Source organism: Lonchura striata, chromosome 21 (assembly GCF_050655825.1).
Source record: "Lonchura striata isolate lonStrDom1 chromosome 21, ASM5065582v1, whole genome shotgun sequence".
Lineage (NCBI taxonomy): Eukaryota > Metazoa > Chordata > Aves > Passeriformes > Estrildidae > Lonchura > Lonchura striata.
The window spans coordinates 3577704-3603608 of NC_140723.1; the positions used below are offsets into that span (position 1 = coordinate 3577704).

At 54.3% G+C, this 25905-nt stretch overlaps 3 protein-coding genes across 11 annotated transcripts in view; 2 read left to right on the forward strand and 1 right to left on the reverse strand.

The window, feature by feature from the left end:
* Positions 1-4859, forward strand: part of PRDM16 (PR/SET domain 16) — a 301216-nt gene extending 296357 nt beyond the window's left edge. For all 7 annotated transcript variants that reach the window (XM_085558817.1, XM_021534304.3, XM_085558818.1 and 4 more), the window contains one exon: positions 240-4859. In XM_085558817.1, coding sequence (XP_085414943.1) covers positions 240-374 — 135 coding nt within the window. In that variant the 3' untranslated portion in view covers positions 375-4859. The remainder of the gene's footprint in view (positions 1-239) is intronic.
* A 2883-nt stretch (positions 4860-7742) lies between these two features.
* ARHGEF16 (Rho guanine nucleotide exchange factor 16) lies at positions 7743-21736 on the forward strand. Of its 2 annotated transcripts, none has more exons than XM_021534298.3 (15): positions 7743-7801; positions 9189-9759; positions 11049-11100; positions 11663-11817; positions 13248-13304; positions 13710-13870; positions 14336-14488; positions 14851-14980; positions 15693-15767; positions 16599-16691; positions 17831-17985; positions 18784-18963; positions 19343-19416; positions 19786-19887; positions 20766-21736. In XM_021534298.3, exons 2-15 carry the CDS (start codon positions 9214-9216, stop codon positions 20903-20905), a joined length of 2073 nt encoding a protein of 690 aa, XP_021389973.3. In that variant the 5' UTR covers positions 7743-7801; positions 9189-9213; the 3' UTR covers positions 20906-21736. The 2 variants fall into 2 exon arrangements, with proteins under 2 accessions (XP_021389973.3, XP_085414949.1); XM_085558823.1 differs by having other exon boundaries at positions 7749-7801; positions 9205-9759.
* Positions 21737-21936: 200 nt separating this feature from the next.
* Positions 21937-25905, reverse strand: part of MEGF6 (multiple EGF like domains 6) — a 91804-nt gene continuing 87835 nt past the window's right edge. For both annotated transcript variants that reach the window (XM_077788134.2, XM_085558814.1), the window contains 3 exons: positions 25698-25826; positions 24484-24612; positions 21937-23931 (listed from right to left, as the gene is read on the reverse strand). In XM_077788134.2, the coding sequence (XP_077644260.2) occupies positions 23864-23931; positions 24484-24612; positions 25698-25826 (326 nt within the window). In that variant the 3' untranslated portion in view covers positions 21937-23863. The remainder of the gene's footprint in view (positions 23932-24483; positions 24613-25697; positions 25827-25905) is intronic.

A 25905-nucleotide genomic window follows, 5' to 3' on the forward strand; every position in this document is an offset into this window, starting at 1 on the left:
ATGGGTTTGATCCTGTGAAAACCAGTGGGAATGATGGTGTCTCCTGACTGTCCCTATAAAGCATGACAAATCTGGTTTTTTCAGAGGTGGGTGCCATCCCAGAGCGTGGATGTGAGTTTAGCCCAGCACACAGGACGCTGCTGGCCCAGGTGGGCAGGGTTGGGTGGTGCTGTGTTTTACACACAGAGCTCCTCCATCCCGTGTTCTCACTCGTGCCCTTGCCTCCCTCTCTCCCCCAGGCTTATGCAATGATGCTGTCCCTGTCTGAGAACGCTCCCCTCCACACGTCCTCCCAGAACTCTCTGGGGGCTTGGCTGGACATGGCAGGAGCAGCTTCAGAGTCGGGGACCTTTAACCCCATCAACCACCTCTGAGAGGTCCACAAGGCACTGGCCGGAGCCCAGGCAGGGGTGGTGGTGCTGCAGCCATCCCAGCAAAATCCCAGCGAGCAGAAGATGGATGAGAGAGCCTCAGGGAGTCGTCTGGACTTTGGGCTGAGAAGGAAACCTGTCACATCCGACCTACACGTCCTGCATTTTTTTATCTCTCTAGAGTTCTCCTTTCTAATTTATCAGAATGAACCTCTCCCAAACTGGATAACCCTGAAGCAGCCCCAGGATTTCACAGCCTGTAGGAATAGCATGAGCAAGACACGAATTGCAACAGTGCAATCAAAGATTGGCCCCTCCAACCTTCCAAACCGGTGTCACTGAGCCAGCACAGCCTGAGCAGGAACGACAGCTTGGAACCACAGGGCAGCATTTCCTTCCCATCCAGCTGAAATGGTGAAGCACCGAGGGAAGACAGCCAGGTGTGGCCTGTCCCCAGTGCAATTGTGACACAGCCACTGGAGTTATGCCAGGGAAAGGCAAATTCAACCCACTTAACTCACCGCCCCCAAAAGAATTCTGCACTCCCACCGAAACACCACCCTGTCCTTTGTTCCCAGCAAACACTGGTGCAGTGCAGAGCTCCTCCAAGGTGAGGCCACCTTGCCTGCAGTCATGGTGAGCCACGTGCAGCTCCCAGCTGAGACCTCTCCGTCCTGGAACGTGCTGAGGTGGGGGTGACAGATGTGGCACACGGACACGGGTGGTCGGCGGTGCCCTGAGCAAGGCTGGCAGGGCTCCCTGCCCCTCCTGGTTCCAGCGAGGCTGGGAGTGCCTGGGACAGAGCCAGGCTGGTGCAGCTCCTGGAAATTCTTGGATTTGCCCAACAGAGAGGTGGTGGGGTAAAGCCTTTCCCAGCTGGAAGGAACCGTGTGCTGGGCGAGCCTCACCTGCCCCGGGCAGCTGGGACACGTCTGCTCGTGTGTCAGGGTTCAGGGTGACATCACCCTTGCTGGTGATGCTGTCTCTGGCACAGATCTCTGATTCACACCGTTGTTTTGGCCTGGTTTTCCCTCTGCACTACCTGCTGCTGCCCGGCCTGTGATTTAAGTACAAAGGTGAACATTTCCATGCTCCAGCTGCCTGAGGGGTGCAGAGCACGGAGATCAGAATCCAGCTGTCTCTCTGACTCTAAGATTTCTCATTGAGATTTTATGAGTGATTTCCAAGCACTTCCAAACCTCACCTTGTCTACTGATATACAGCAGCCTCCACAAATCGTGTGGGCTTTGTGCTGTTCTCCTCTGTGGAGCGGGGAATTTGGAGATGACATTCCTTTTTGGAATGGTTAGGAAAGCCATGGAGAAGGGCAGATGGAGGGTTCCTAGCCAGTCTAGTGTGGGAAGCCTCGTTCCAGCAGGCCAAAACAACAGAACAAGTTCCCTGAGCAAAGCAGAGTCAGAGTTGTGGGTGACACCTTTGCAAGTCAGCTTTGCACCCAAGAGCACATGTGAGGCTGAATTTGGGGAGCCTCAGAGTGCCCCCACAGGAAAGCATCCAGGGTGGCTTTGGTACAGAGGGAACAAAAGGTAAATTAGCAGGACAAGTGCATTTCCCAAGGAAATTTACTCTTCCCTTTTTGGTTTTCCACGACATCCTGTGAAAGTGCCCAAGGCTCTGAGAGCACCAGGCGGTGTGACCGAGCTGCTTCACGTATTTGCACAAAGCTCCTGGGTAGGCAGAGCCCGAGAGCTGACCCTGCCGGAGGAATCCCGGCTCTGTGGAGGAGAGGGACAGCCCCATCCCATCCCATCCCATCCCATCCCATCCCATCCCATCCCATCCCATCCCATCCCATCCCATCCCATCCCATCCCATCCCATCCCCACTCCACAGGCTGCAGCACAGCCCTGCCCAGGCACTTGGCCTTTAAATTATTCCCACAGGGGCCAACTGAAAATAATAAAAGGATTGTTTCTTTTCCTGATGGAATTTATTTTAATCTGTATATAACTTGTCATTTTGGCCTAATTCCTTTCTTATTTTATTTCTTCCTTAACAGTATTTTTTTTTTTTTACATTAGCTATCATTCTTGTGAAGAAATCATGTTAATATAAGTATCTAGTGAAGGACCAAAATCGTGCTGATGAGGTTGGATGTTGGATAAGCAGGGAGCAGGGAGATTTTGTCCATGTGCCAAATGAGCCCAGTCAGTGCTGCCAGTGGTGCTGCTGACCTCCAGACAATCATCCCTCGGCTCCCCTTTGCCTTGAAGCTCCTGGGGCATTAGAGGAAGGTTCCAGTGATTGGGAGCAGCACAGGAGGAAGAGGAGGAGGAGGCCAGTGGAGATGCTGTGCCTCTGCTCCAGGAGAACATGGGAACAGCCTTAAACATGGGCATGGATCCATCCTGTCCCATTCCAGCTGCAGCTCCGTGACTCCTGGCGGCTGCTCAGAGCAAGCCACGTGTCTGAGCATCTCTCTGCTGTGCTGGAACAGGATCTGTGGGCAGCAGTGAGTGTTTGTGTGCTCTGACCGTGCTTTGCTCACCCTTGAAGAAACCTCAGGGCAGGTCAGCACCGCCCTCCACAGCACGGGGAGGTGACAGAGCAGCTGAGGGAGTGGCACTGAGCTGGACACCAAAATGTGGGCCAATATTAAGGAATGCAAGTGTTATTGTGGGCATTTATTTGGGGTATTTATGGTTTCCCCGTCCCTCTCTCAGCCCTGCTGTCAGTTGTATCATTTCTCCAGAAGCACTTGGTCAGGTCTTTGCTCTGACTGAGCTTACACTGTCGCTGTCCCCCTCCCCAGGCTCATCCTGGCTCTCCATGGATCTCCTGAGGGTCCCTGGCCGAGGATAGAGAGGTATTATCCAGCCAGGGATTGTGGACATTAAAAATATAGGGTTTAAAATCACCTTTTTTTTTTTCTTTTCATATTTCCTAATTCAGTTGCTCCCCATTTTCTCTAGCTTGTGTTGTAGGATCCCCAACTCCTCTAATTAAGCACTGATTACAAGTTTCAATTTTTCCCATTAAGATAAAGAAACAGGAAGCCTCACTGAACTTCTGTTAACCTCTACCTTTCGTCAGATTGCACTTGGAACGTGCTGCAGCTCACAGCAGGTGTGGAGGTCCCATTTTGCTGCTTTAGCAGAGAATCTCACCTTTTCCAGGCTGCTTCCCGAGAGGTTTGTGCCCAGGACGCTCTGCTAGCAGAGCACTGCTGGCTTCCCAGGGCTGGGGAGGCTCTGGGAGCTTTGGTGAGACATAGAGCTGTGGTGTCCAACCCCACGGACACGCTGGGATCCAGGGCAGGTGAGGGTGGCAGGGATGGGAAGTGGCTGCGGTGTGGCCGGTAGCCAGGGCACCGCTCCAGGTGTGGTTTAAACCCAGAGCTTTGTGTAGGATCTATTTATTTAAAGTATTTTCACAGCTGCAACAGCACAGAGGAGAGAAGGAGAAGCCCTGGGGATTTTTGGATTGGTCAGGCGGGGCTGGGAGCTGCGCAGGGCTGAAGCGTTGGTGCTCCATGGAGGGCCCTTGCTTTGGCCAGGGCTGGACCTTCCTGCCTGAGCTGGTCAGGGAGGAGGATGTGTGTCCCGTGTCTGTGCATTCCCTGCTTCCCACCAGCTCCGAGCTGGAGGCTGGTCCTGGTGTGATTGCTGTGGCTGGTGCAGACAGCTGGGAGCTCTCCAGTGGGATGAGCTGAGCTTCTCCCAGGGGATGTGCTGCGGTGCCAGGTCCTGCAGGACACGTCGAGGCACCCGGTTCTCCTGTGGGCCGCTGGGTTCCTCCCTGGGATGTGCCCTTTGGCACTCGGGCTGCTCTGGGCACCTTCCCAAGGTGTCCCAGGCCAGCAGGCTGTGCCTCGCCGGGCGCCACGTGGCCGTCGATGCGCGGGAGCCAAACCCAGACGGGGCTGAACGAACCCCAGCGGGTGAGCTCAGCCGATTCCGGGACTAACACCCTGCTGGGCTCCTGTCCTCCCTGGGACAGTGCAGAGGAAGCTTTTGCCCCCTCCCCAGCCAGCACTTAGGCACTCAGAGGCTGCTCTTGGCAGCAGCTCCTGGCGGATCCTTCGGGACGCGCTCGCACAATGAGGCGAACGCGTTGGGCGCCGAGCGTCGAAGCACTGGATCGTGAGCCCCCCGCGCCCCCCGATCTGCCAGCTCAATCTGCTGATCCCCACTCGGTTTTTACGTGCTGTACTGTGTGTGTGTGTGTGTGTGGCGGGGCGCGGGGGGCAGCGCTGGGGACCCTGCCCCTTTTTGGGGGGACCCTGAGCCGTGGGGACAGCGCTGTCGCCAAGGGCAGGAGCGGCGTGGCTCGGGTCAGTGCTGGCAGCACAAAGGGCAAAACCCTTCTGCTCCTCGCCGGTGGTCAGTAGTGTTCTCACAAAGCCATGAAACTTCTCCGTAGTGTTGAGTGAAACTGTGACTAAAAGGTTCTCGAATGATTCCGAGGTTCTTTTTTTCCTCTTTCTTCTGTTGTTAATTCTTATTACCACTTTGGAAGAAGAAATTTAAAACAAACAAACAAACAAAAAAAATTTAAAAAAATTTACAAAAAAAAAAAAAAAAAAAAAGAACGAAAAAGAAAAAAAAGGCAGCTTTGATTTTCCAAATGTGCAATTCACATGTGAACAAAGTAATTCTGAAAGTAATTCTCAGTGTATTTTACATTCTCATTGCTCTCTTCAAAGCAAGAGATGTTTTGCCCTGATGTCATTTCCAGCCTGCAGAAGATGTAATTTAAAACATATATATATTGTGCTTGCAAGAATCATAAATCTGTGCATCCTATGTCATTCCTTTTCCCATTGTTACAATACAGATATGATTTAGGTTGGATTTTTTTTTTCCTTTAGACCTGTATAGTGTTTTTTTAAATCAATTGTAAATGTCTGGTTTTCATATAATGTTTAAAAAACATTGAGAAAGAGGATGGTGCTTGTTCCATATCATTCTTGATTGTATATTGCTTCTGTTATGTTTATAAGTAAACTGTGCATGACTTGTGTTTAGCAGTCATTATTGTGTCCGTTTGTGAAATTTTTATTAAAAAGAAAAAATTCCGTAGATGCACTTATTGTATATGTGATTAGATTTTGCGTCCGAGGCTCGAAGCCTTGAACTGCCAAGGAAGAAAGAAAAAGTGTTGGCAGTTATTAATTAATATGGAATCGCTTTGTTGGGAGCATAATGAAATAAAAGATATGAAGTGTAGAAAATAATTAAAAAAAAAAAGGCAATTTTACAAATTTCATTTTGATGCTTGTGATAAAAGACAAATGTACTTGTGTAGAGAAATTCCTTTAAAATAATGAATAGAAAAAGCTGATTTTGAGGTTAATGCTGTAGAATAGGAATGTATACCAAATGTAATCTTTCCAATGCTACAATGAATTTATACATGAGATTGATATGCAATAAACCTGTGTGCTTTTATAAGCAGTGGTCCCATGAGCTTCTTTTCATGGAATAACCATGGAGAACGTCCCCAATAATGGGACACTGTGTGTGTCACTGTCTGGCTTTGCTGCTCTGTGGTACCTCTGGAGTCTGATGTTGTGTGTGTGTGGTTTTTAATACTCGAAAGAGCTTAAAAAAATTAATTATGGCCACCCCACTTGCTGCTGAGGTCAGAATCATGGAATCACAGCATGATTAAGGTTGGAAAAGCTCTCCAAGGCCATCCAGTCCAGCCTGTGCCCAATCCCCACCTTGTCCCCAGCCCAGAGCCCTGGGTGCCAGGTCCAGGCCTTCCTTGGACACCTCCAGGGATGGGCACTCCAAACCTCCCTGGGCATCCCCAGCCAAGGCCTGGCCACCTTTTCCATTAAAATATTCTTCCTCATATCCAACCTGAACCTCCCCTGGCACAACTTGAGGCTGTTTGATCCTGTCCCTTGTTGTCCTCCTGTCAGGGAGCTGTGCAGAGCCAGAGGTCCCCCCTGAACCTCCTTTTCTCCAGGCTGAGCCCCCCCAGCTCCTTCAGCCTCTCTTCACAGGACTTCCCCAGCTCTGTGCCCTTCTCTGGAAGTGTTTTAGCCCCTCAACCATTCTCTTTTGTGAGGTGCTCAGAGCTGGACAGAGCCTCCCTAGTGTAAAGCAGGTACATCACATCCCACTGAAGGGACGGGATGAGAGGGAATACTCTCAGAGGGAGGACTGAGAGTATTCCAGGTGTGGGAGAAAATGTTGGGATGGGGCATCGGTGAGCTGATGGAAAATGTCAAGCATATTTCCTTTCACTACCAGAGCGCAGAGCGAGTGAACTGCCCAGTGATAGCGGCCAGATGGTTCAGCTCCAGGGGACTCTGTGAGCAGAAATTACTTGAAAGCCGGGTCTTTGAGCTAAAAACCCCATTACACAACTGATGAATGGCCTCGCTTCAAAAAGTCATTCATGGTGATCAAATGATGGTGTCCCACATTCGGGATAATGGCCCTTCCCCGGAGATCGGGAGGGTTTCATTCGGAGCTGAACCCTTGAGTAGGAGCCCTCCTCTCGCTGGAGCCTTTCTCCTTATTAGCCCCGGAGGGAAAGGATAAAAAATCTATGGGATAAGAAAGCTGTGATAATGGGGCGATTGTCAGGCAGGCCCCGGAGTGGAGAGAACAGAGGCATTTCAAAGAATATTGCTGACAAGTGGACTTTGTCATGCACAGAGAGCTTGAGATTCACCACAAACAAGTGAGAAAAAGGCCCCATTTGGAGGATGGGGAGGAGCAGAACAGGGGGGCAAAAGAGAAGGTCAAGGAAAAGTCTGCTCCCAATAAAGACACAGAGCACTGTTGAGCCTTACTGGGCAGCTGGGTTACTGGGCGGCAGTCAGCAGCCTGACCCTCAAATCCTCTTTCCCAGCAGAGAAAGATCCTCTTTCCCAGCGCCCAAAAGCAGCCGAAATAGATGTTTTGTACAACCGGAGGGATCGCCCGAGGTCACCTTTGACCACTGAAGACCCAACTAAAGCGAGCATCAGACATGCCTGCAGTAAGGGACAGTCCCTGGGCTGCTGAAATACCGAGTGTGTGTCGGCCAGACCCCGAGGACAGCCGGGGCACACTGGTTTGTCACCCGCTGAGGTGACAGGAGAGCGACACTGGTTTGTCACCCGCTGAGGTGACAGCGAGCTTGCAGAGGCGGCTTTAGGGGATGGAGGATGCCCAGATCCAGCAGCGCCGCTCCGCGCACACCCCTGATGAACGCTCATCAAGAAGCAGCAAAACACGGTTCCTAGCGAGGTTCAATTAATTTTTCACCCCTAGGAAGCCGGAGCGACCGCGGCACGGGGCGCGGCAGGCAGCAGAGCGCTGCTCGGCGCCGGGATGCGCGGACACCGGGCACAGCCCGGCACGGCCCCGGGGGCCGCACCGGCACCTCCCCCGGTCCCGCCCCGGTCCCTCCCATCCCTTGCCGGTCCCTCCCATCCCTCCCCGCCGCGCTGGCTCCGAGGGGCGCGGGTAGGTGCGGGCGTGGCGGGGCCGGGGCGGGGGCGCTGCGGAAGGACCGGGGACCCCGGGGAGGGACCGGCACCGGCACCGGGGCTGCCGGGCAGCCGTGCGGGCGGCGGCCCCGGGCCGGCGGCCACCGAGCGCCTTCCGGGGAGGGGACGGCGGCGAGCGCTGTGCCGTCCCTCCGAGCGCAGCCGGGGCTCGTCCTCCCGCGGCTCTGTCGCCGCCGTCCCCGAGGTGGCGGGGGGTGGTTGGGTCCGTCGCAGAGGGGGTTTTTTTGGGTGCTTCCCGGGGCTGCATCCCGCCGTGCTCCCAGCCCTTTCAGAGCCTCGCCCCCTGCACCGCAGCCCGGGGCGCGTAGGGGTGGCGGTACCGGGTTGCGGTGCCCGTGCGCCCCCGCGGGCGGTGACGCGGGGGATCGGTGCCCTGTGTGGCCACCGAGCCTCCCTCCAGCCCGGCACCGTGCACGCTGCAGCCCCAGACCCTCTGCGGTCAGGCCTGTTCATTGCCACCAGGACTCAGCCAGGATGGGGTTAAGAGCGGAACGTGGCGCTTTGCTCGTCCGAGGGACACTTGGCAGAGCTCCGGACACAGAGCGTGTGTCCCGCATCCCAGGACATTGGAATGAGCAGCCTCTGTCAAACGAGCTGTTGTTGATGGGTCTGTGCTGTCCTCCTGCCAGTCATTCATGGGAGGGAAAAGCACGGTCCAGCCTTGGTTTGTTTCCTGGTCTTTGAAAGGAAACAGCTTGGAGATGGCACTGGTGCACAATGGGGTCTCAGTTGAGGACAGCTTAACCATCATTTCTCCCGAAGTTATGTAATAGGCAGAGGGCATAAAACTCTCTGTCCGTTCTGTAGGTGCATGGTTCTGTGCGTGGCACAGGAGGGGGTGAGTGACCTTAACCCCAGCTGGCAGCCCCAGGGACTGGGGCAGGTGTTTTTGTGGGCAGCAGGTGTGGGGCAAGTAGGAGCTTGGAGGGTTCACGGCCAGGGATCCACAGCCCGGGGGAGGTGGCAGTCAGGAGCGTGCAGAGGTGGCTGGCAGCACCCCAAAGGGGAATGAGGGGACACGGAGGTGTGGCAGCAGCGGGGCTGGGAGAGGATCCAGGCCTGCCCAGCTCAGGTCTGAGCCTGCCCAGGCTGCTCTGGAGCCTGGCTGCTCCCATGCCTGCCTGCTCCCATTCCTGACCACACAGGTGGCCCCACAAGGAGCAGGGTGGTGACAGCATCCCCAGTGTGTCCATACAAGCCCTGCCTGCAGCGACCCTGCACTCCTGACACAGGAGTGTCCTGCGCTGTCCCAAGGTTCCTGTGGCTCTGTAAATTCCTGCTGCCTTACTGGGAGGTGTTTAGCCACCCATCTGTCTGTCAGTCTGTCTGTCTGTCCTCCTCAGCTTGCTGCTCCCGCAGGCCACCACCATGTCTCGGGGCTCCTCTGGTACCTCTGTGGATGACAAGACCTTGCTCCTGGAGTACCGATGCCACCCAGCGCGGCCAGAGCCCCCCAGCCCGACGTGTGGCCCTGGGAAGCGCAGCCCCACCACGGCTCCCAGTGCCAGCCCGCTGTCACCGCTGGCCTCCCCCACCTCGGCCGAGCCCCGCCGCATCGTGCTCAGCACGGACAGCCCTGCCGCGCTGAAGGTGGGAACGCAGCAGCTCATCCCCAGGAGCTTGGCCGTCTCCTCCAAGCCCAAGAACAGCCCCTCCCGGCACCAGAGCTGCGGGGCCAGCCGGGAGCCCCTGAGCCCCGACCCGGAGCGGGCGGCCGTGCCCGTGCTGGCGCTGGAGGCGGAGGATGAGGATGATGGCGGAGGGTTCCTCAAGCGCAACCTGAGGAACATGTCCTACCGCGCGGCCATGAAGGGGCTGGGGGCCGAGCCGGAGCCAGCCAAGGCCGCTCCCTCGCTGAAACCCCTGCCCGAGGATGGCAGCGCCCTGCCCGACCGCAGCCCCGGCAGGAGCAAGGTGGGTTTAGCGCCCGCTGTCCCCCCTGTGGGTCAGGGATGAACTCCTGCTTCCCTGGTGCTGACAAAGTGTGAGAACCCCGGGCTTGGTCTGGGGTCTCGTGGGGTGGTAAAGTCTCTCCTCCAACCCATGCTTCCAAAGAAAACTCTGCAGCCTCTTGTTGTCCAGTCTCAAGGCAGTTTATTGTGAGTTATGTAAAAGATTTTCTTCTCGGGCTGCTGTGGTTTGCTCACAGCTCAGGCAGAGGCGCACACACACACATCCTGACATCCTCTCTGTCTGCTGTCTTTTTCTTCTCCCTCCCCCCACAGGGCTGCTGCTATCTTTTATATGTTATATTATGTATTACATGTTTATAGTTTCCCGCAATACCTACTACCTATATTACAAAGTGCTTTTCTACTCTAAACCAATCTGTGAGTGCCAACATCACCAAGAACATGGAGGCAAGGAAGAAGAAGGAGGAAGATCAGGATCAGCCCACTTTCCTCCATCTTAGAACTTCTTACCCCCATGTACAAAGTAAAAACCCCCCTGTACAGGTGCTAAAACCCCCCTGTACAATACTAAATTTTCCCCTCTACTTAGTAACTACTTTTATTATCCTATCTAACCCTTTGTGACTGTTCCACCTCCAAAGTTGGTAACTCATTCCATGGTTCAAACCCAAAATCACAGCTGTTTGCAGCTGCCTGCCGGGGTCTAAAATGCTCCTGACCAAGGCCTGGAACCTCTAAAAATGTCTGAGGGACATTTTGAGTTCCAACAACAGAGGAGCTGCAGGGCCACAGCTCCAGTCAGTTCTGGAGCTGCTTTGCTGAGCCTGGTGTCAAGACCGGAGCCTTGGGAAGCTCTGTGTCACCAGCAGATGCTGCAGGTCCCTGGGGAGGCTGGGAATAGTTTTCCTGGGGAGTGGAGCTGGACTCTTGGCAGGCACTTGCGAGGTGTTTGCAGGGTGGGGCTGGCCGGGAGAGCGGCTCCAGTCGTACACAAACATGGGTGAAGCACGTCTGGGGAAAGGGAAACTCCAGAGCAGGCAAAGTCCAGGTGCGAGAGAGATTTGACAGCAGCAGTGCAAGTACAGAATGGTTCTGAGCGTGACCCTGGCTGTATGGGAGGTGAAAGCTGAGTCACCTGGGTAAGGCAAACAGAGCCCACACAAAAGCCAGGCTGAAAGAACAGGGTGGTGTGGGCCAGCTGGCACAGGTAACTCCCCCTCTTCCTGAGGGAGCTTTCCCAGGGCCTCAGCAGTGTGGCAACCACAGCAGGCTCTCCTCTTGCCCTTGCAGAGAACCCTCGGGCGGAAGCGGGTGCAGAAGCGTGGTGGCTCCTTCAAGGACCGTGAGTGCCCCTGGCCCCTGAGCCTTCCCCACTGAGCTGCTCCCTGGCCGTGGCTTTTGTCTGTTCCCCCAAAGCAACAGGAGCATTGCTGCCCTGCTCTCCCTCTCCTGGGACCATGGATTTGTCTCTGTTCCCCCAAACAGGAGCATTGCTGCCCTGCTCTCCCACTCCTGGGACCATGGATTTGTCTCTGTTCCCCCAAAGCAATGGAGCATTGCTGCCCTGCTCTCCCACTCCTGGCACCATGGATTTGTCTCTGTTCCCCCAAACAGGAGCATTGCTGCCCTGCTCTCCCATTCCTGGGGCTGATAAGGCTCCGTTGCTGCCATGCCCACAGATGGATTCTCCCAGGGAGAATGGGAGAGCTGTGGGAGGCTGCTGGGAGCAGGAGCCTCCGTGTGATCAGTGCAGTGCAAAGTCCAAACCTCATCAGGGAGTTTCTGGCCCCGGGCTGGCTGGAGCTTGTTGGCCGGTGGCCAGCAGGGCAAGGCAGCCGTGGTGGGAAGGGAAGCCATGAGCTGGGAGAGGCTGCTGGGCTGACCTCGTGCCTTGTCCTCCGCAGAGCCCCGGCTGTATCAGGAGATCCGTGAGAGAGGGCTGAACTCGGTCAGCCACGAGTCAGACGAGGACTTGCTGGAGGAGCCGTCCCCTCCGGGCGCTGCCATCGTGGTGCAGAGCTACCGCCCGGCTCAGGTCACCTGGAGCCAGCTCCCAGAGGTAGGAACAGCAGCCTGGAGGGTCTGGGAGCTGTGAGGGGATAATTCCAGCCATTGGTGCTTGCTGTGACACGCAGGGTCTGCCTCATCCTTCCCATTTCTGCCCAGGTGGTGCTGCTGTGCTTGGGCTTCACCCACAGCACAGGGGAAGGCAGGTGCTCCTTGCTGGGCTTCCCCTGCAGGATGTGGGGACAGCAATTCTTCATCCGGGGAGTGGCAGCAGCTGCTGGGGGCTGGGGGAGCTGGGGATAATGCAGGGGGTGATGCAGGAGTGAGTGGTGGTGGTGTGTGATGGTTTCTGATGGTTTCTGATGGGTTCCTTTGATGTGTGGTGGTGTGTTGCAGTGTGTGATGGTTTATGATGGTTTCTGATGGCTTGTGATGGTTTGAGATGATTTCTGTTGGTTTGTAGTGGTTTGTGATGGGTTCCTTTGGTGTTTACTGGTGTGCTACAATGTGTGATGGGTTGGGATGGTCTGTGGTGGTGTGTTACAGTGTGTGATGGGTTGGGATGGTCTGTGGTGGTGTGTTACAGTGTGTGATGGTGTGTGATGGTGTGTACTGGTTTCTGATGGGTTGTGATGGTTTGTGGTGGTGTGTTACAGTGTGTGATGGGTTGGGATGGTCTGTGGTGGTGTGTTACAGTGTATGATGGTTTCTGATGGTTTGTGGAGGTGTGTCACAGTGTGATGTTTTGTGATGGTTTCTGATGGTTTGTGGAGGTGTGTCACAGTGTGATGTTTTGTGATGGTTTCTGATGGTTTCTGATGGTTTCTGATGGTGTGTCACAGTGTGTGCTGGTTTCTGATGGTTTGTGCTGGTATGTCACAGTGTGTGCTGGTTTCTGAAGGTGTGTGCTGGTGTGTCACAGTGTGTAATGTTTTGTGATGGTTTATGATGGTTTCTGATGGTGTGTCACAGTGTGTGCTGGTTTCTGGAGGTTTCTGATGGTGTGTCACAGTGTGTGCTGGTCTCTGATGGTGTGTCACAGTGCATGCTGGTTTCTGATGGTGTGTGCTGTTTTCTGATGGTGTGCCACAGTGTGTGCTGGTTTCTGATGGTGTGTGATGGTGTGTCACAGTGTGTAATGTTTTCTGATGGTTTCTGATGGTGTGTGGTGGTGTGTTGCAGTGTGTTATTGTGTGTCACAGGGTGTGCTGGTTTCTGATGGTGTGTCACAGTGTGTGATTGTTTCTGATGGTTTCTGATGGTGTGTCACAGTGTGTGCTGGTTTCTGATGGTGTGTGCTGCTCTCTGATGGTGTGTCACAGTGTGTGCTGGTTTCTGATGGTGTGTCACAGTGCGTGCTGGTTTCTGGAGGTTTCTGACGGGTCCCTTGGGTGAGTGCTGCTGGGCTGGGCGTGGGGAGGCTGGCACAGCCCCAGACCGCACTAGAGGGCGTGCAAGGACCGTGGCTCCGCTCGTCCCCAGGTTCTGGATTCGGGCATCCTGCAGAGGATCTCCCCCGAGGAGCGCAAGCGCCAGGAGGTGAGAGGGGCCTGGGACGTGCCTGGGAGCACAGCGGGGGCACCCAAGCCCGTGGGACACGCGTGGCTCTGTCAGGGACAGCTCATGGTGCTGCTGCTCCCAGCTGCTCCAGGACTGGGCAGTGCTGGGAGGGCTCACTGCACTAATTGGTGGGGAAACAGGCAGCTCCACTGGGTGCTGGTAGGAAGGGAAAACATCTTCATGCTGTGGCTTTTTAACGACTGAGTGTCCTAAAACACACTGGGATTATTGGTATTGGCCAGGCCATGCATGAGGTGACACAGAGAACCAGCACAGAGCCAAGTCATTTCCAGTGGCTTTGTGCCAAAGAGTGTAAATAAGATTTAACAGTTAATTCCCAGCTTTGTCCAGTTTATGCTGCTGCATCTTCCCTGCTTTCTCCAGGCAATGTTTGAGATCATCACTTCTGAGTACTCCTACATGCACAGCCTGAGCATCCTGGTGGGCCACTTCATGAGGTCAGAGGAGCTGAAGGAGACCATGACTCAGACAGAGCACCACCACCTCTTCTCCAACATTGGGGACATCCTGACAGTCAGCACGAGGCAAGCAGGGCCTGGGGCTGGGACCAGGCAGGCCTGGGAGGGGACCCTGAGCTTTTTGTTCGTAGTGCTGAACCAGCCATCCCTTGGATTGCTGAAGGTACTCACTGGGAGGTGGGGAGGAAATGCCTTGGGAGCCAGTGCTCAGCGAGCTGTGGCCGTATGGGAAGGCAGCAGGAGGAGGATGCAGCAGCCCTGGGAATGGCTGTGGGGGTGTTGAGGCTTGTGGTTCCCTGATGGGGCAGAAATAAACCTCATGGAAGGCTGAGGTGCAGGAGGGATCCCATGCAGGAATGAAGCGTGTGTCTCTGGAGAAGGCGTGGGTGTCTCAGCTGCTGGAGCTGCCCTGCCAGAAGGGATCCAGGCCCCATCTCCTCTGGGAAAACTGGGGAAAAGCAGCAGTGGGAACATTATGTTTGTCCAGCCCTAGTGAGTCATGTGGTGAGGCTGTTGAAATTCTCTCCTCAGCTTCTTTGAGGACTTGGAGAAGCGACACCAGGAGCACCTCCTGATCCCTGACATCAGTGACATCGTGGAGGAGCACGCCTCGAAGCACTTCAACCCCTACATCAGCTACTGCTCCAATGAAGTCTATCAGCACAGGACACTGGAAAAGCTGCTGTGAGTAAGGGCTTGGGCTGGCCAAGGAATTGCCTCTGAGGGGCTCTGGGCTCCAGGGACTGCAGAGGTCCGTAACACACAGGGCATGGATGGGCCTTGTTCATCCCCAGGCCAAGTCTGAGTCTGTTGTTGGTACATCTGTGGCTTTACCCACCTTTTGATGGGCTCACCATCTCTCTCTGGGTGCTTTTCCACCACCTGCTGTGGGATCAGTCCCATTTCTGCCCAGCTGGGCACTCCAAGCCTGGCAGAGCACCCCAGGCAGTGCCATCACTGCTCTGCATTTCCAGTGCATGGAGAGCTGCTGGAAAATCCTGACAACTGAAGAACAGAGTTAATGGAGCTTTCTTGTCCTGTTCCAGAACCACAAACCCCTTATTTAAAGACACCCTGAAACAAATTGAAAGGAAGCCTGAGTGTGGAGGCCTGCCAATGATCTCATTTCTCATTCTGCCCATGCAGAGGGTAACACGGCTTCCTCTGCTCTTAGATGTAAGTAGTCATACAGTGGCATTGCTTGGCACCTCTGCAGAGGTGACTCTGCTATTCCCTTTGTTTGCTGAGCCCAGGACAGCCTCTGCTTGGAGTTGCAGCCCTCTGGGCCCTGGGTGCTGAGCCTGGATGCTCCTGTATTCAGGAGAAGCATTTGGATAACTCTCAAGCACATGGTGGGATTCTTGGGGTGTCCTGTGCAGGGCCAGGAGTTGATCTTAATAGGTCCCTTCCATCCAGCATATTCTGTGATTTATATCCAGAGCAACCTGCTTCTCTGGGGGATGTCAGTGTGCAGCTTAAAGCTCTGGGAATAACACTTCTTGTCCTGGTGCCACCCATCTGAGCAGCCTGAGCTTCTTCTGAGCCATATCTGGGTCCCAGGGTGGGGTGGCACAAGTGTCCTGGTCAGGCAGCCCAGGAGTGGAAATCAGGCCTTGCATTCTTCATGGCAATCTGCTCTAAGTGACCAGGCTGCTGGAGGTGGGATTTCCAGGAACTGCTCCCAGTCTGTGGTGGGTTGCAGGGCTGAGGGCCAGGGGGTGGCCAGGCATGAAACCCCCAGATTCACAGCTCCCAGCATTGTTAAACCTTCCTTTGACTATTGGGAACAGCTCAATCAACGTGTGGCATCCTGAAATCCCTGGGAAGCAGCTGATGCTCCCTTCTCTGAGGTGCAATGTCACTAAAGCTTCTTATCTTGGAATTCCAGACCGTCCAGCAAAAAACAAACGCGCGCACCGCAGCGTACGGAGCTGCCACCCGCGCTGTGAAGGCCATCAGCAAGGTGAGGCCACCTGGGAGCCCTCCACCTCTCCTCCTGCCAGCTCAGCCCTCTGGAGCACTGATCCAACGCTGCCATTCTGGCTTCTCCTTTCCCTCCCAGCATCAGCTCACTTGAGGCTCCTCTGCTCCAAACTGCTGCTGGATGAACACTTCATTTCCCTTCTTGCCTTTGTCACCTGATCTTGGTTTGTTCCTTGTCCTCTTCTTTTATCTTTGGCCCATCTTTGTCCTTCCTGAGACAGCTCTCACCATGGATTTTTGGGGATTTGGGCAGAGGACAGTGAATGAAGCAGAGAGGGAAGTGTGGAGCACAGTAGTCATGAGCTGTCTGTGCTCCTGGATCTCGTCTCCCTGTGTTTTCCCATCCACTGCTCGGTCACACAGGAGGCCAAAGGGCCACAGAGACTGCAGCCACCACCGTGCCAGTGGTGAGCTTCCTTTCATCCCCCTGAAGAGCAGCTCTTGGCAGCACATTCCTGCTGCTCCCAGTCTGTCCTGCTCTCACATCCGAGCAGCCATGTGAGATTGTCTCTGTGTGATTGTCCATCCTCCTGCCTTGAGCTCTTCTCAGATGATTCATTCTTCCTCTTGCTCCTCAGTTTTGGTGCAGGTTCACTTGAGTCCTTCTCCAGGCAGCGCCCATGTGCCATCTCTCTCCAGGAGAGTATCCACTGCCTTTTCCCAAACCTGGTGTGAAGCCCGTGCCAGGAATTGTCTGTCCCTCCTGCTCAGGGCAGCAGGACAGTCCCTGAAGCTGGGGGTGGTGTGGGAGAGGGATGGGCTCAGTGTCCAACCCTTCTCCATTTCCCTTGGGATGCTTTTCTCTTCCCAGCTGGTCAAGAGCTGCAATGAGGGAGCTCGGGCTATGGAGAGGACAGAGCAGATGTTCACCTTGCAGAAACAGCTGGAATTTGGGAAGAAGAAGGTGAGGTCTTGTGGAAGTGGTGGTGGGAGGTCTTCTGGGGTCTGTTTAGACAGGTCAGACCCGTGCTGGGAATCCTTCTGGCAAACCTGGACTGGACTGTTGGATGCAGGCAGTTTCTAAAGGATGCAGTAAAGCCATGACAGTGTCACCACTGTTGTGGTCCAGGGGCTGCACCTCTGGGTGTGCTGGAATGGGCTATAGTAAAAAACATGGTGAACTCCAAATGCAGGAAAAAATGATGATGTTTGGTTCTAGATTAGAAGGCTGAAGGATAGCTTTATTAAAACTATATGTAAAATAAGATAGTATCTCTTTAAAAAGTATATTAATATAATATATAATAGTATATTAATATAAACGATACTATATTAATATAAATGATACTATATTAATATAAACTATAGTATATTAGTATAAACTATACTATATTGATATAGACTATACTATATTAATATAAACTATAGTATATTAGTATAAACTATACTATATTAATATAAACTATAGTATATTAGTATAAACTATACTATATTAATATAAACTATACTATAATAATATAAACTATACTATATTAATATAAACTATAGTATAGTTTATATTAATATAGTATAGTTTATATTAATATACTATTATATATTATATTAATATACTATTATATAGTATATTAATATACTTTTTAAAGAGATACTATCTTATTTTACATACTTACTTCTTACTTACCTAACTACAAACTCGTGACTCTGCTGAGAGTCAGAGCCACAGCTGGATCCATTGGTCACTGAACTTAAACAACTTTCACTAGAATCCAGCCCAGCAATCACTTCAGCTAAACAATCTCCATACCACATTCCACGTGGGGAAAACAAAGGAGCAGAGATAAAGATTGATTTCTCTTCTTCTCTGTGTGCTTCTCCTGAGAGACAGAATTCTGTGTCTTTGTCCAGAGAACGCAGATGTCACAATGGGGTGCGCGGCTGCTCCGCCTGCCGCCTGCCCCCTGGGAAATCCTTTATAAAGGACATTTAAACGCTTGTGGTGTCCATCCCCGCTGACCCCAGGGCCACTGCAGGTTCAGGCCCTGCCTTGGTTCTGCCTGCTCTGGTGGGAGGGCAGCGGCTCAGCCTTGCCTGGCGCTGTTGCAGCCGTTCCCGCTGATCTCGGCGTCGCGGTGGCTGCGGAAGCGGGGCGAGCTGCACCTGCTGCTCTCCGAGGAGGCCGGGCTCTTCCGCCGCGGCGCCGGCCGCCTCTGCCACCTCTTCCTCTTCAACGACGTCCTCATCATCACCAAGAAGAAGAGGTGAGGGCCCTTGTTGGAAAGGATGGATAAATATAATTATTCACAATAGTACAGCCAGGATGAAAACAATCCCCCCTACTGGCTGGACAATGCCCTTACCTACAGATAGGTCCAAAAGTCAAATGGACTGTTCTATCTCACTCCCCAAATGTATGGCTCATCCCACACCTGTAACCCTCCCCTGAAACATCAAGTGTCTGTAACCCCATTGGCCCAAGTCTTGTTCCAGCCCACCTTGAAGCCCCCTGATGAGGGGTCTCCAAGGGGCCAGACGCCCTCTTGGAACTTCCCCCCTCTTAGAACTTCCACCCTCTCCTGGAGCATCCTCTTGTCTCTCCCCTTCCCCATCCCCTCAGGCCTCGCCCCGTGCTGCATCTGGCAGCTCCAAGCAAGACCTTTCACCATCCCTAATAAACCTGATATCCTAAGAGCAGCCCTCAGAGATCTCTCATCTCCATTCATCCAAGCCATCCTGGAGCCCAGCACTCCCTACAGGCCCTGCCTTTCCCTGAAGAGCAGCTAGGGGATTGAACCCAAATTTCCCAAGCAGTACATACCAGAGAAATCTGTGAGATTTCCCTGTTTGCACCTTTGTGAGCCGTCCCTTGTCAGCCAGAAGAGTCCCACCGGTGGCTTTGCCTCGATGGGTGGGTGGCCAGCAAGCCCCCAGAGCCACGTCCCACCCTGAGCATCAGCTCCAGGCTGCTCTGGCAATGCCTGCTGAGCCTCCCGTGCCGGGCTGGGAGCGGGACATGTCCTGGATCCACAGCTGAGGCGCTGGTCCCATCTGTGCCGCAGCGAGGAGAGCTACACGGTCATGAACTACGCCACGCTGGACCAGGTCACCGTGGAGAAGGTGGAGAGCTCAGACCCACCCTCCCCTCCTCCTGGCAAGGCTGGTGGGCACCTGCTGCGAGTGGTGCTGGAGAAGGACAGCGAGGGCCGGCGCGAGGAGGTGCTGCTGTCGGCAGAGACGCTGTGAGTGCCACGCTGGGAGCTTGCTCTGGTCATGGGATGGGCTGATGCCCTGGGAATTCTCTGAGGGTTCTGCAGATCTCCCTTTACCCCCACGCTCCTCCTCCCAGAAATGGGGATGTGCACAGCTTTCTCCCAGGCTCTGTTCCTTCCTCTCTCTTGTATTTCCCATATAATTCCCATATCAGCTTTCCCTGTCCTAGTGAAGCGAAGCAGCTGGGCCACGTGTGCCACTTGGGAAGTGTCCTTAAACTGAATAGTCTGATCAAATGCTTGTCCAAGCTGGCTCTCCTGGAAGGGATTCATCCTGCTGGGAATGTCCCAGCTGCTGCTGGCCACAGGGATGCTGTCCTGAGGCTCTCTTTGTGTTTCCCTCTGGCAGGAGTGACCGGGCCCGGTGGATCTCGGCGCTGATGCACAGGGAGAAGGAAAAGCCTGACACCACTCCCAAAGGAGGTACCGTGTGCCAGAGGGCAGCCTGGCTCTGCTGGGATTCCCTGTCCCACCAGAGCATTTGCAGGCCCAGGTTTCTACCTGGTTCTCCTCCACTCCTGCCAGTGGAGAGGCAAACGCCACACCTTGCTCCTCAGGAGTTGCCTCCCATGAAGTTATCAGTGTCAATTGACCTTAAATACATTTCCTGGGAGGCACGGTGGAATTCCAGGAATGCCTTCAGCTGTTGTTAGAGGGCTTGGAGGGGTAAGGGGCAGGGACAGGAGGGAATGGAGCATGCTGTGCTGTCGAGCACTGGTGGGCAGCTGTGGGGGTGATGACTGAGCAGGGGGCTGTGCCTGCTCACTGTCCCTGCTGTCCCCTGTCCTGCAGACCTGAGCCAGGTGGAGATCACCCGTGCCTACCTGGCCAAGGAGGCGGACGAGCTGTCCCTGCAGCAGGCAGATGTTGTCCTGGTGCTGGGGGAAGAGGACGGTGAGTGCCAGGGAGTGCGGGGCTGGGTGTGGGGCAGGCTCTGACCTCAGCAGAGCTGGGCAGGGGGAGCCTTCAGTGATCCCTGGGGACTGGGTTTTAGCCATTGCAGAAGCTTCCAGGAAGCCCTGGCTGCTGGTGAGACCCGTGGCACTGGCTGGTGCTGTGTCCCAGCAGGTGACAGTGGGTCCTGGGGGCTGAGGGAGGTGGCACTGCAGTGGGCAGCTGTTGTGTTCCACACAGGGGTGACTCCCGTGTGTGCAGACTGTCACTGGCATCAGCAGTAGAAACTTCAGAAGTGAGAGAAAACACCCCCAGAACAGGCAGTAAATCAGAAAGCTCCTCCCCTGCCATCCTGGTGATGCTTTCTGAAGGCTGACCTAGAACAGAGCTAAAGGATAAAGTAGGGATTTATTAGGAGGCCTCAATGGATCCACCTTGGGCAGTGCAAGAGCCCAGCCAGGGCTACAGCCCAGGTGAACCCAAAATGGTCAACCAGTCATGGGGTCTCTCACTTTTATAAGTTATGGTCCATTTGCATATTGGAGTTAATTGTCCAATTCCAACTTTAACCCATGAAGTCCCACCCTTCTTGTTTTCCTGTCTTCAGTCTTGTTTATGCTCTTGGGCCTGAGATTTGGATCATTTGTCCTTGGTCCCCAGCTGGAGCAGGAATTGTTTTGTCTCTGCTCTGTGCAGAGAGCTCAGCATCTCCTAACATGAAGCCCAGACCCACACACTGAAGAGAATTTGAAAAACAAAAACTGAAACCTGAGGCATCACCTGGCTACCTCTAGCCAGCACCCCCAAGGGAGGGGAGTGGTGCATCCCCAGGATCTGTGGCCCTTCCTGGCCCTGTCAGCTGCTCTGTTCTCTCCTAGGCTGGTGCTGGGGGGAGCGTCTGCGGGACGGGGAGCGGGGCTGGTTCCCCCAGGCCTGTGCCCGGCCCATCACGAGCCGCGTGGCCGCCGAGGGCAACGTGCGGCGCATGGAGCGGCTGCGCATCGAGACCGACGTGTAGGGACAGCCCCGAGCGACCCCTCTGCCTCAGGGACCCCCAGACCTCTGCAGACTGAGCCCACGGAGAGGAGGTGGCAGCAGAGCCTTTCTCCTTGAGCTGTGCTTGCCTCGGGTGGCAGCTGGGAGCAGCAGCTCGTCTGTGAGAGCTGGCGCCGGGCGCTCCTGGCAGCGCGGGCACCGGTGACCCGGGACAGGCTCCGGGAGCAGCTCAGGGTTTGCTCAGGTTGGAAAGCTGGAGCTGTTCTGGGCTCTGAAGTGCCCGTGCCACCGTCTCCATCCCTGCTGGAAGCTGGGCCAGCACCTGCTGCACACCTGGTGTGGGGAGAGCACGCCCCAGTCAGGCTTTGTTTGGAGCCTAAATCCATGTGCTTGCCTTATTCCTCAACCCAGTTTTCTCTTTTTTTCTTTTTTTCCTGTTTCTCTTTTTTCTGTCTCTATCCCCAGCAATAATTCTTGGGCCCTTGGGGCAGAGCCGTGCCCTGCACAGGTGAGGTGATGCCAGCCACCTTTGGGTTGCTGGATAAAATACTTGATGCCAGAGTTGTTCCCATGGAGTCAGCTCTGGGGCCAGGAATGGGATGATGCTCCAGGCAGAGGGGGAAGCAGGGGCAGGATGAGGAGCAGTGCTGCAGCTCCCACCTGCCTTTCCCTCCTCCCAGCTGGGGAGGGGGCTCAGCCCCTCACACTCCATGCAGGGAACATGACAATTTTGGGGTGAGCCAGCCCAATAGACTGCCAACTTCACACTGACAGGAGCAGCGCTGATGTAAGGTCCGTTCTGATCAAAGTGTACAACTGTAAATTAATGTAACAATAAAATCTTGGATGCCAATGAACTCTGAGTGTCCCTGAGCATGACAGCTCCAAGGAGCCAGGTTGTTCCAACCATGAGCCCTAAAATGAACGTTCATTCTGCTGGTGGCATTGCATGTTCTGACACAACACCTCCAGAAACAGCCTCCAGAGCCCCTGCCAGCCTGCTGTCACCTGGAGCAGCTGTCAGGTGCATTTGACCGAGACAGACAAGGTAAGTAAAAACTCAGCCAGGCTTTCTGTTTATTTCTTTTAACTGTGGAGAAAGTAACATTTTTCATCAGTGCTAAATTAAAGATCCAAGAAGGGCGACAGTACAAGAAAAGAGGAAGCAAACAAACTGGATTAAGAAATATGAACAGGAAGAGAACTTCATATAAAAATACAGGTACAGGGCTTGCTCTGAGCAGCCGCCAGCAGTCACGGAGTTGCAGCTGGAATGGGACAGGATGGATCCATGCCCATGTTTAAGGCTGTTCCCATGTTCTCCTGGAGCAGAGGCACAGCATCTCCACTGGCCTCCTCCTCCTCTTCCTCCTGTGCTGCTCCCAATCACTGGAACCTTCCTCTAATGCCCCAGGAGCTTCAAGGCAAAGGGGAGCCGAGGGATGATTGTCTGGAGGTCAGCAGCACCACTGGCAGCACTGACTGGGCTCATTTGGCACATGGACAAAATCTCCCTGCTCCCTGCTTATCCAACATCCAACCTCATCAGCACGATTTTGGTCCTTCACTACATACTTATATTAACATGATTTCTTCACAAGAATGATAGCTAATGTAAAAAAAAAAATACTGTTAAGGAAGAAATAAAATAAGAAAGGAATTAGGCCAAAATGACAAGTTATATACAGATTAAAATAAATTCCATCAGGAAAAGAAACAATCCTTTTATTATTTTCAGTTGGCCCCTGTGGGAATAATTTAAAGGCCAAGTGCCTGGGCAGGGCTGTGCTGCAGCCTGTGGAGTGGGGATGGGATGGGATGGGATGGGATGGGATGGGATGGGATGGGATGGGATGGGATGGGATGGGATGGGATGGGATGGGATGGGGCAGGGCTTTCCCTCTTCTGCAGAGCTGGGGCTCCTCTGGCAGTGGCTTCACCTGCCCAGGAGCTTTGTGCAAACAGACAAAGGGGGCCCTGTGTCCTGGCCAGGGCGATGTGGTGACACTGGAGTGGTGACATTGGTGACATTCCCTGCTGCTGCAGGTGGCCAGGTCCTGACTACGACTGACATGGCAAAATAACTCAGGATTCAGGGCTGGGCGAGGCCATTCCAGCTGGGATTTTCATTGACCAGATGAGCCAGTGCTTTGTCTCCATCCATGCAGAATCTCTGGCTTCCACACTCGATTCAGGCTTCCTTCTTCTTGGAGTAAGTGACACAGGCAGCACCATGGGCTGGCAAACTCCTGGTCCATGGGCTAGCAAATTCCTGGTCTATGGACTGACAAATTCCTGGTCCATGGGCTGACAAACTCCTGGTCCATGGGCTGACAAACTCCTGGCATGAGGAACTTCAGGCTCCTGAGAAGCTTGTCCAGCACAGCCTGTTCTGTCAGGAGGCACCAGCTCTGTAGGTGAGCCCTGCGTGTTTTCCCCTAGCAAATGGTCACTTACAGTAAAACACCGTGGAAAATTCAAATTAAAAAAAATAATTCAAGTGAGGTGGCACACCCACAGGAGGCCCAGTCTCGGGAGAGCCAGGCAATGTCAGCCATCAGTCCTGACAACACTGTGGTGCAGCTTCCCATAAATATTGATGCATAAATACCTGATTTGGACCACAATTTCAGCCCCCTCCCGAAGCCCAGCACCAAAATTTGAAAGCCAGCAATGTGTAACAAGCTGTCAAAGTCCACTGTCCCCTGACCAGAATTGATCCCTCCTGAACTGGTCCTGTGGTCTCTGGCCAAAGGCATGCACTGGTGTGGGCACACATGTCCTCACGGCCAGCCCGCGCTGGCACAGTGAACTGGTTATACTGGGAGCTTCAGCCTCACTCAGACCGCCCCAAAAGCAGCAGCTGGGGCTGTCAGGAGATGAGAGCTGCTCGTGTGGCTCATCAATGAGTTCATTACAGGTCATTGGCTTCTTCAGGTGGCTGCTTGGTGAAACCAAGGGGGTGCTCCCAGAGCAGGACCTACTTCTCGGCTGGCCGGAGCCCCTCCGGGGGTGGTGGTGGCCTGGTGGGTGGCAGGGACTGCATGGCTGGAAGGGAAAACAGGACAAGTCAGCCCTGCTGCAGGGGCAGACCCTCCACACCGCTGCCCTGCCTGGGAGCACGTTCCCTCCCCATTCCCCTCCCCACTGGGAGCACTGGTCCCAGCCTGTGGGTTGGGGTCAGACCCTCCTGCGCCCTGCCCAGCACCCACGGGGGCAGTCTGAGCCCCCAGGTTTGGGCAGAGATGAGGAATGTGGGAGTTTCACTGTGGCTGGTGCATGGGATCAACGTTCCAGCGTGCTCATCAGTGGGATTTGTGCCCTGGCTGTTCCAGGGGCACATTTGTGGCTAGGCTGCCAAACATCTTCGTTTCTGGCACTCCATACACCTCCCTCGTGGCTGCAGTGGCAGAAACAGGTCAGAGCAACTGAGGGCTTTGGAAGAGGAAGGTGCTACTCTACGTGAGTGGGCTGAGCTGATTTACTGCTCCCCAACCCAACCCCCGGCACAGGACCCACACCTGAGCACAGGACCCACACCTGAGCACAGGTCCAGCCTCCCCTCGGGTTCTGGGACCGCTGTCCCTTCCGTGCCCTCACCTTCCCGGCAGGTGGGTCCCGTGTGGCCGTCCAGGCACAGGCACTGCCCGTTCCGGGCGTTGCAGTAGGAGCTGGGGGCACACTGGCAGGGCAGGCGGCAGTCGGGGCCGAAGTGGGTGGGCTGGCAGTCTGCAGAGGGCACGGAGCTGCTCAGGCTGCTGCCCGCGGCACAGCGAGCAGGAAGGCTCAGAGCTTTCCCTGCTTCTGCTGGGTGCAGGGCAGGGCAGAGAGCTTTTTGCTGTGGTGACACAGGACACCAGAGCATCCCCAGGCCTCCAGGATGTCCCTTCAGCCTTTTGACCGTGTCAATCTGAACACATGGGCTCTGGAGGCTGCAGGAGAATTTCCATTCAGATCTGACTACCAACAGGGGCCAGAGAGGTGAGTGCCACTGCCTCTCTTGCTCTGTGAGGTGACACACACCAGAAAAAAGCCTCTCCCAGCTGTTGGAACTCAAAATGTCTCTCAGACATTTTTAGAGGTTTCAGGCCTCGGTCAGAAGCATTTTAGACCCCAGCAGGCAGCTGCAAACAGCTGTGATTTTGAGTTTGAGCCGTGGAATGAGTTACCAATTTTGGAGGTGGAACAAGCAGTCACAAAGGGTTAGATAGGATAGTAAAAGTAGTTACAAAACAGAGGGAAATTTTTTTAGTATTGTACAGGGGGGTTTTAGCATCTGTACAGGGGTTTTTTTACTTTGTACATGGGGGTCAGAAGTTCTAAGATGGAGGAAAGTGGGCTGATCCTGTTCTTCCTCCTTCTTCTTCCTTGCCTCCATGTTCTTGGTGATGTTGGCACTCACAGATTGGTTTAGAGTAGAAAAGCACTTCGTAATATAGGTAGTATGTATTGGAGGGAAACTATAAACAAGTAATACGTAATATAACGTATAAAAGATAGCAGCAGCTCTGGGCGGAGAAGAAGAGGACAGCAGACAGAGAGGATGTCAGGATGTGTGTGTGTGCCTCTGCCTGAGCTGTGAGCAAACCACAGCAGCCCAAGAAGAAAATCTTTTAGATAACTCACAATAAACTGCCCTGAAACTGGACAACAAGAGGCTGCAGAGTTTTTCTTTGGAAGCACGGGTTGGAGGAGAGACTTTAGCACCCCACGAGACCCCAGACCAAGCCCGGGTTTCTCACACCCAGCTTTCTGGGAGCAAACTCCCTGTCACACAGCACCCTTCCTCCCCTGCCCAGCCAGGCTCAGCTCACCTGCAGCACACGTGGGGCCGGTTTTGCCGGGGGGGCAGAGGCAACGCCCCGTCACCGGGTCGCAGGGGACATCGCTGGGGCAGTCACAGAGCTGCTGGCACCCTTTGCCATATGTCCCTTCCTTGCAGCCTGTGTGAGACACGGAATACAGCCCCTGGCCTGCATGCCCGGCCCTCGGGATGCCCCGGGAAGGGCGAGGAGGGTGGCG